General features: G+C 39.4%; 1 protein-coding gene across 1 annotated transcript; it reads left to right on the forward strand.

Moving 5' to 3' along the window:
* The first annotated feature begins 9,485 nt into the window (after positions 1–9,485).
* On the forward strand, positions 9,486–9,827 carry LOC114188903. Its single transcript, XM_028077573.1, has one exon. It carries the CDS (start codon positions 9,486–9,488, stop codon positions 9,825–9,827), a length of 342 nt encoding a protein of 113 aa, XP_027933374.1.
* The last annotated feature ends 593 nt before the right edge of the window (positions 9,828–10,420 follow it).

Raw genomic sequence — 10,420 nt, forward strand, 5'->3', positions numbered from 1 at the left:
CTTCTATAAGTAGAGGTTCAATCACTAATTGTAACTCAGCTTGATGAATATATGAGAGTGGTGTTTTCGCCTTATTTTTCGTCTAGCTCAAACCCTAACTTCAGATAAGGTTTTCACCTCGTCGGGTTATATCGGAACAGTGAGAGTTCGAGCGAGAGTTCCCCAATGGAACGAGAGGGAATCGTCCTCTAACCGAGAGGATCTAAGTCTTCCATTGTGCATTTTCTTCGATTCACACCGAAGGATCAAAGGCTAGAGGCTGAAGGAAGGATTTCCATTGACTGGATCGTCATTGCAAGTAAATAAATAATTATGTAATAAATGCGGGTAGTTGAGCCTCTATAGCCTGGCGGTGGTGTGTAACCACTAAGCGATAGCTACAAAACCAATAGAGAATTGAAGCGTGTAGCGCTTGGCGATAAGGGTTTTCCCGCCATGCGATACTTGTAGAAACAATAGCATTAGAGGCGTTTGGCGCCTGGCGGCACGTGTCCCCCGCCAGGCGGTCTAGAAGCCTTTGCGCTTGGCGACTCATATGGAGCGCCAAGCGATTTTTGATGAAGCAAACATTGTGTTTATCTTGCATTGGATGTGCGTGGTCTACGAGACTTTGGGCTATATCTCAAGGGTCAAATGCTGGAGTATTCCTGGAGTTGTTGCTCAAGATGAAGGGTAATACGAGCATTCTTTGAGTTATGGCTCAGAATAATGAGTGTTCTCGCATGTGTTCTACAAATGGTGCCTTGTAGGTTAGACAACAACAATAGCTTGAGATTATCAACCAAAGATGTAGAACATGGATTACATGGTGGTGTCCATGTGTGATGAGACCAAAGGATGGAATTCCTTTAGTGTGTGTGTTTTGTTATATAAATTGTTGCATATGTTTATATTCCTTTAGCTCATCCTATCTGCATGTGTTTGGCGATGATCGTGTACGCGGTGCACGGGAGCAGATGATGTTGCAGGTGGTACTGGTGGAGCGTAGAGCCGAACCGTGGGCTAGTTGGGAAACTTTATGGAAGCATTTTATCATTTTTATAAGTTTTAAGGATTTTCATGTAATTATTTGAATTACAGAACTTGGCTTTATAATGAGACTAAGTTGATAATGTATTATGTTTAATAAATATTTGGATTGGATTTGGTTTTATCAGTGTAATAAAGTTTTAAATTCCCGCGGTTTTTGGGAAACGATTTAAAATAAATGAAGTATTTTTTATTATGTTTTTGTTTTATTATTTAAATTCGTAATATCCAGATGGGATGTTACATTTGGTATCAGAGCAATGGTTTTCAAAAGATTTTTAGGGTCTATGGGGAGTGAGCTTATCGTGTTCCGCTTACGAGCTAGTGTGTTAATTCTTTTATGTTAAAACCTTTTGTTTGCATAGTCATGACTTAAGTTGTGTGGTTTCATCTAGCTGAAATGTGGCATGCACAAGCTTTGGCAAACAGGAGAAGAAGGGATAATACTAGGGCTTATGAGATTACACATGCGATTCATCGGATGGTGGACGCGATGCAGCCTAATGTAGCTCAACCCAAAGCCATAGTCGCACCTACTCGTCTCGTGACTATGGAAGATTTCATGAGGCAAAAGCCAGCTAAGTTCACTGGCAAGGCCACTCCGGACGAGGCGGATGCATGGTTGAGGAAGTGTGAGAAGATATGTCGAGTGATTGGGTGCACTGATGCATAGAAGTTGACTTCCGTAACATTCCTTCTGGTGGCAAACGTTGAGTACTAGTGGGTGGGGATGCAGCAGCTGATGAAGACATGCGAAGAGCAAGTGACTTGGGCTAACTTCAGGGCACGATTCTTGGAGAAATACTTTCCTAACAACGCCAAATATGAGAGGGAAGCGAAATTCCTTACTTTGATGTAGGGGACTATGACGGTGCAAGCCTATACTGACAGGTTCGAGTACTTGGCGAGGTTCTACTCGCAGGTTGTCACCGAAGAATGGCGCTTTAGAAAAATTGAGGGTGGTCTAAACCATGAGTTACGTCGATTCCTCGTACCTCTAAGGATCCGAGAGTTCCCTGTATGGGTGGAACAATCAAAGATGGTGGAACAATTGGAGAGGGACCCAAGTCGGGTCATGAGGGCACATCCTAACAATAATAGCATCAATGAGAAACGATAAGACAAACCCTACACCAGACCTAAACATGAAGGACGAGGGACATTGAAGTGTTTCGAGTGCAGGGGAGACCATTTTCAGCGAGTTTGTCTAGAAGTTTTAGGAGTAGAGCCGGAAGAGAAGAAGTGTTACAATTGTCGCAAGCCAGGACATTACGCGAAATCTTGCCCTGAATGGGGGCGAGTCTGAAGTGCCACGATAACATTAAGGTAAAGTCTGAATTGTTTGTTTTTGGAGTAGTGAAGCATGTTATTCTAGTTTGTGTGATGTATGCTTGAAACTCTTTCATACCTTTAAAACCAGGTTGTACTTTTACTCAGAAGACTAGGGAGAGTCGAGTATAAGGAGTTGCTATTTTACCCTTAGGACTTGGAGAATCAGGTAAAATGGAGTTTTGGGTTATTATAAGACTTTGACCTAAGACTTAGTGACAATGTCATTGCTGGGTTTTGTTTAGCAGGCAAGGAATGTTGCTTGTGAGGCTTAGCAAAAGTTATGCTCTTACCAAGTTTTGGTGAACAGGTAAGGGTGGGACTCTTGTTGGATTTTGTTGAACAGACAAGAGTTGTGTTTGTGGGGACTTAGAAGAAGCAACATTCTTACCCGGTTTTGTTGAATAGGTAAGTGGTGGGCTCTTATCGGGTTTTGATGAGCAGGCAAGGGTGGTTGTTGTGAGTCTCAGGAAAAGCAATGTTCTTACCGGGTTTTGGTGAGCAGGTAAGGGTGATACTCTTGCTGGATTTTGGTGAGCAGGCAAGGGTTATTGCTGATGGATCTTAATGGAAACAACGCTCTTATCGGGTTTTGGTGAGCAGGTAAGAGTGGTACTCTTACTGGGTTTTGGTGAACAGGTAAGGGTGAGGCTCTTGTTGAGTTTTGTTGAACAGACAAGAGTTGTGTTTGTGAGGCTTAGGGAATAAACACTCTTACTGAGTTTTGGTGAGTAGGTAAAGGGTGGGCTCTTGCTGGGTTTTGTTGAGCAGACAAGGGTTGTTGTTTGTGAGTCTTAGGCGACACTCTTACCAGGTTTTGGTTAGTAGGTAAGTGTGATACTCTTGTTGGGTTTTGATGATCAGGCAAGAGTTGTTGCTTACATGTCTTAGTAGAAGCAGCGCTCTTACCGGGTTTTGGTGAGCAGGTAAGAGTGGTACTCTTGTTGGGTTTTGGTGAGCAGGCAAGGGTAGTTGCTTATAAGACATAAGGAAAGTAATGATCTTACCAGGTTTTGGCGAGCAGGTAGGGGGTATTACTTGTCTTTCCCGATACGTTGGTGTGCAAGGGGAGAGGTTCTTCCAAGAACCGTTGGTGCGCAGGAAAGGAACTTGTGAACTAGAAGTATTAAGAATAGAAAATGTCTTGGTAGAGTGATGAGGGTGCACACTCATGACTATATTTGAGATAGTTTCCTTTCTTAATTCTAAAGGTTTTGGTAAAAGAGAGAAAAGTGATAGGTTGAGTTTGTCTCATATACCTTTCTTGTTAGGTTTTCGTTGTTTTGTGATATATGTGTGTTATCTGTAGTGGCTGACTACAGAATCAAGGTCAAACTTGATCTGTTGTTTTGCAAGGGTTGGGTAGGACCTTTGAGAAGATCTCTTGATCGAAGATGCGAGTACGCATAAGGATATCTCGGTGGGCAAGGAAAAAATAAGTTGGTTGTTTGAGCCTAAGAAGTGAAGTCGAAACTCATAATCAACGCGTCTGGCGAAGGGATTTTTAAGGATAAGTTCTTGGGGCTAACGCTACAAGTTTGGTAAGAGGAATTGAATTTAAAAGTTAGAATGATGAGAGTGATGAGTTTAAATTTTTGCCCTCATTTAATATTTAAATTTGGGGATTTAATTGAATTTTTTGTGCTTTAAGATTGATTTAATTAGGATTTGTGATTATTGGATTTATTGTGTACATAAGGTGAAAATGACGTAAAAATTGATTTTAGTTGCATAAAATATTATTGGATATTCTAACATTTGTTAATGCAGCTGAAGTTTAATTTGGGTCCTTAAGAGTGTGGATTTGAAATATTCAAAGTTACAAAATAGGTCCAAAATCACCAAATTCTGGAAAGAATAGTCAGGAGCTAAATGCACCCATTGTTTTTATTTAGACACTCCTTCTAAAGTGGACCACCAAAAACCTGTTCTGCACCCCCAGTTTTTACTAAGTTGCACCCCTCATACCATTTAAACTCCATTCACTCAGATACTGCCATGTGGCAATCCTCAACTTTTAAACTCTAACCGCCACCATGCCGGCAGCCACGGCAGCCACGACAACTGCAGCTTCACCACCATCTTCTTATGGAACCACCGCAGGCCGCACCACCATTTTCGCGCACCTGTTCGTCCGCACCAGCAAGATCTACGTCAACCATCTCAGCCAACCGCGCAACAACGCCTGCAACCTCAATCTCTCGTGCTTGAAGACGATCCAGATTCGCAGCCACCAGGATCCACCTACACGCAACAAATCACCACGTCGGAACAACACGAGCAGCAACGTGAGTACGAGAACCCGTTCCAGCAGTAACACGCACCAGATCCGTAACCATCATCATCTTCGCTACAACGTTCTTCACTATCCACTGAATCTCGCGCACCGTGAGCTTGATGCCATCGCGCCGGAATTCGAACAGATCCACCATGACAGCGAGCCATCTTTGAACCTCCGTACAACCACATCACACAAGAAGAAAAAGCACCGGCAGCAACGAAAGCCATAGCCACCACTGCGAAGACGAAACAGCACCAGGTTCTGCACTTCACCTGGTCGGAGAAGAAGACCCTGCCGGAAAACGCACCAGCAACCGTCAGCCACGCAGCTGCCAAGGGAGAAGAGTGTGAGAGCAAACCCTAATTCTGAAGAGAGACTCTGTGCGCCATGTGTCAGCATCTGATAGGGCAGTCAAACTGGTCAACTGGTCAAAACTGGTCAAATCTAGTCAATTTCTGGTCAATTTTGTAAAAATGATTAAATAAGAGGGGTAGAATTGGAAATTTGACAGAAATTAAGTTGCTAATTAATCAAATAAAAATAAAAGATTTTAAGCAACCGACAGATAAAGCCCAAAGTCCAGTTGAAGCCTATATAAAGAGACTTAAGGGAGTATAAGGGAGATGACTTAGACACTTAGCAACTCTCTGGTTTTGCCAAACACCGTCATCCACCACATCTCTCATTCTTCCTTTCACTTTATTTTCTTTCCTTCATCATATTATCATGTATTCCATCAAAGCCATGGAGGGCTAAGCTTTTAGTGTGATTCCACTGTAATTTCTTAACTGGATTCTGAGGTTGGATGAATTAATTTATTTGTTCTTTTGATTATTGTTGTGGTTTTTGTTTATCTATGTCCTTTGTTTCTTAATTGAATAGAAAATAATGATTTTTAAATCTACATGCATGCTAATCATATGAGTTAAAAGGTTTTTAAATTCAATTGAGACTTTACTTTGATTTTATTTAGAAACTTTCATTTGATTAAATAAGTTTTTGCTGTACTTTGATTAACGGTAATCACTTTAACTAAAATTAGTCAAGACTTTACTTTGATTAATTAAGTTTTCTATTTGGTAAAGAAACAAAGGAATAGACATGATTAGGCATAGTAAAATTTAATTGAGACTGTACTTTGGTTGAATTTACTATAGATAATCTAAAAATTCTCACTTTTAATTGAGACTATACTTTGATTAAAAGTGAGGATACCAACAAATGAATTGAGACTATACATTGATTGATTTGTAAATAAACAACAATAATTAAATTAATAATAATCTCTAAATAACCGATGAAGAATCCTATTTTGAAAAAGTAGTTGAATTGACCTATTTTCTATTACTGTGTTTACAATCTTTTATTTGTGTGACATTCATTCTTTGCATATCAAAACCCCCATATTTTTATTGTTACTAGTTTTAATTTCATTTTTAAGAATCAAATATTTGAGATCAATTCTGTATTCGTTATGAGACGACTCAGGGTTATCTTAACCCTAACTAGTTTGTTCACTACTAATTTGGCAATATTGAAGTTGCTAAAGTTAAGTAGTGATAATTTGATCGCCTAACGACAACGATATCAAATTTGGCACCGTTGCCGGGGAATATGGTTAGTATTTCTTATATTTTGATTTTGTTTTTATTTATTTATTAATTTAATTTAATTTAATTTATTTATTTCACGCATATACGTTTAATAGAATTTGTTCTTTTTTTAGTCTTTAGTTTTCTTTTAATATATTTCAAGCAAAGTTCTATTTTTGTTTTGATTAAGATTTTCTTTTAAGAAATTTTTTGAGACTAGTTTGGAAAACTCTGTCTAGGAAAGACTTGGTATTTAAGTTGTCCACTATGACGCACCTCTTTTTCCTGGGAGTAGACCCAACAACATCTTAACTTATTTCTTTCTTGAAATCTTTCTCCAAAACAAGAATAGGAAGAAAAAAAAAACAGAGAAACACTTTCAGGTGGACTGCGTAGTGCATGACTCGGGCCAATCGGGGTCAATTCTATCAACTTGATTCAGAACTTGAAAGGAACTTGCGTAAATCACGCATGAGACTTGAACTCAGGTGTTCTACTGAAGGAGCACCGTCATCATCTAAACCTACCATTGAAAGTGTACCACTAGAATCACCTCTGGTGATTAACATATCTTCTGATCCATCACCTGAACCAGAAATTCAAGAAGATAGAATGGAAGAAAGAACAATAAGAGAGTTGGCTTCACTGGATGCAGCAGTTACACAAAATATGCGCATCCAATATCCAGATGGAGAATGTGAGCGTAAGTCTGAGTTAATCCATCTTCTACCTAAATTCCAGGGATTAGCAGGAGAAGACTCGTACCATCACTTGAAGGAATTTCATGTTGTTTGTTCATCCATGAGACCTACAACAGTGATAGAGGAACATATTAAGCTTAAGGCTTTTCCATTCTCATTTCAAGATGCCGCTAAGAATTGGTTATACTGCCTTCCACCAGGATCCATCAATACTTGGGAGACTCTAAAAATATTATTTATGGAAAAGTTTTTTCCAGCATCTAGAGTTGCTGCTATTCGCAAAGATATTTATGGGATAAGGCAACAAGAAAGAGAAAATCTTCACAAGTATTGGGAAAGATTCAAAAAGTTATGTGCTTCTTGTCCTCATCATCAAATAAACGAGCATCTCCTCATTCAGTACTTTTATAAGGGATTGAGTATCATGGATAGACAAATGATAGATGCTGCAAGTGGAGGGTCATTGGTGGACAAAACGCCAACAAATGCAAGACAATTGATAGAGAATATGGCGTCGAACCATCAACAATTTTCCACCAGGAGTAATTCTATAACTCTATTGAAAGGAACCCATGGAGTAGAAGCTTCATATGTTGCAGATCACAAGAAAATAGAAGGGAAGTTGGATGACTTAGCGACCATGGTAAGGACCTTGGCAGACTTACAGAAAAAGCCTATCCCTTCTACCTTATGTTGAATTTGTGCTTCTACTAATCATCCTATCGAGGCTTGTTCTATGTTAAAAGAGACAGGGACGTTAGACGGTGAACAACCTCAAGCATATGCTGCAAACATTTATGGCAATAATAGACCACCTCGGCAGCAATACAACCATGATTTGTCCTCCAACAAGTACAACCCAGATTGGAAGGAATATCCGAGTCAGAAATAGGGAAATCAGTAGTCTCAACATCATCAAGTCTATGTTCCACCTCAACAGAGGCAACAACCATAACTAGCTGCAACCTCTAGTGACTCAAACATGGAAACAATGATGAAAATGATGGCTGACATGATGAAGGGACAAATCAATGAGTTGAAACAGACGATGGAAGCAACTAATCAAAATTTGCAGAACTAAATTGGACAAATGGCAAATGAATTGAATCAGATGAAGTATCAACAAGGCTCGAGCAATTTTCCTGCACAAATTGTGATCAACCCGCGAAATGTAAGGGCTATTACTTTAAGATCGGGTAAGCAAATACAAGGCCTTAGGGATGCCCAAGAAGATGAAGATAAGGACAATGAAGTTGTACCTGATAATGAAAGTGGAGGATCAGATGAAGCAACACATGCAACATCTGAAACGCCTGAACCCAATGATAAATCCAGGTTAGTATCCCCTAATACTTCCTCTAAAAATGCTTCACCTTATCTTCCTCTTCCTCCCTGTCCAAACCGTTTGAAACCAAAAACTAAAAGGATGGAGGAGTTAGACAAAGAAATCTTGAATACTTTCAAGAAAGTGGAGATAAACATCCCTTTGTTGGATATTGTAAGACAAATTACTAAATACGCCAAGTTTCTCAAAGAATTATGTACACATAAAAGGCGTATTATGGACAAAGAGGTAGTGAACATGGGAAGAAACGTGTCTAGCTTAATTAAGAAGCCTGCAGTCAGAATGCCGCAAAAGTGTAAGGATCCAGGTATGTTAGATTTAGGAGCTTCCATTAATGTAATGCCTTTATCAGTTTTTACTTCACTTCATCTTGGACCTCTTAAGTCTACTGGTGTGGTCATTCAATTGGCCAACCATAGCACAGTTAACCCTGCAGGTGTGCTAGAAGATGTGCTTGTCCGTGTGGACAAGTTAATTTTTCCTGCAGATTTCTACATCTTGAACATGAAGGATGATGAAGGAATGAGTTCAACCAGAATTATCTTAGGAAGACCATTCATGATGACAACACGTTCCAAGATAGATGTGCATACAGGATCCTTAATTATGGAGATAGGAGATGAGAAGGTGCAGTTCAACGTGCTAGAAGCCATGAAGCACCCGACTGAAGACCATTCTTTGTTTTGTATTGATTTATTGAGTAATGTAGTGAACAATTATGCTTTTGCACTTTTGGACGTTTTATCTGGTTTTTCTTCTTCTCTGGATTTTTGTTTTTCGAATATTTCGGGCTCGATTTTAGACGAAAGAGGAAATTATAAAACAAGTGATATTGAGGACGCGGTGTCATTATATGATACCTTTGTGGCGTCCGAGTTTGATGCTAAGGTGGCTAAAATTTCCTTAGGCAGTAAAATGTTGCCATCTGTAGAACAACCACCCCCTTTGGAGTTGAAACCTTTACCATCTCATTTGAAATATGCTTATCTTGAGAGGGATGGGAAACTCCCTATTAGTTATTATATCTGCCTTGCTTACTGATGAGCAGGAACAAAAGCTATTGCAGGTTATCAAAAATCACAAGAGAGCAATAGGCTGGACTTTGGCAGATATCCTGGTATTAGTCCTTCTTTCTGCATGCACAGAATACCTTGGAGGAGGATGCTAAGCCAGTAAGGAAACCTCAGAGGAGATTGAATCCTTAGCTGATGGAGGTTGTGAAGAAGGAAGTCACTAAGTTGCTACAAGCTGGTATTATATATCCTATTTCTGATTGCACTTGGGTGAGTCTTGTACATGTAGTCCCCAAGAAATCTGGTATCACTGTGGTCAAGAATGAGAAGAACAAGTTGATTCTTACTCGTGTTCTGAATAGTTGGAGGGTCTGTATTGATTATAGAAAAAGCACCGACAGTAGCGGAAGCCATAACCACCACTGCGAAGACGAAACAACACCAGATTTTGCACTTCACCTGGTCGGAGAAGAAGACCCTACTAGAAAACGCACCAGCTGCCGTCAGCCGTGCAGCTACCAAGGGAAAAGAGTGTGAGAGCAAACCCTAATTCTGAAGAGAGACTCTATGCGCCACATGTCAGCATCTGATAGGGCAGTCAAACTGGTCAACTGGTCAAAACTAGTCAAATCTGGTCAATTTCTAGTCAATTTTGTAAAAATGATTAAATAAGAAGGGCAGAATTGGAAATTGGACAGAAATTAAGTTGCTAATTAATTAAATAAAAATAAAAGATTTTAAGCAACCGAAAGATAAAGCCCAAAGTCCAGTTGAAGCCTATATAAAGAGACTTAAGGGAGCATAAAGGAGACGACTTAGACACTTAGCAACTCTCTGGTTTTGCCAAACACCGTCATCCACCACATCTCTCATTCTTCCTTTCACTTTATTTTCTTTCCTTCATCATATTATCATGTATTCCATCAAAGCCATGGAGGGCTAAGCTTTTAGTCTGATTCCACTGTAATTTCTTAACTGGATTCTGAGGTTGGATGAATTAATTTATTTGTTCTTTTGATTATTGTTGTGGTTTTTGTTTATCTATGTCCTTTGTTTCTTAATTGAATAGAAAATAATGATTTTTAAATCTACACGCATGCTAATCATATGAGTTAAAAGGTTTTTAAATT

Source organism: Vigna unguiculata, chromosome 1 (assembly GCF_004118075.2).
Source record: "Vigna unguiculata cultivar IT97K-499-35 chromosome 1, ASM411807v1, whole genome shotgun sequence".
In the NCBI taxonomy this organism is placed as follows: Eukaryota; Viridiplantae; Streptophyta; class Magnoliopsida; order Fabales; family Fabaceae; genus Vigna; species Vigna unguiculata.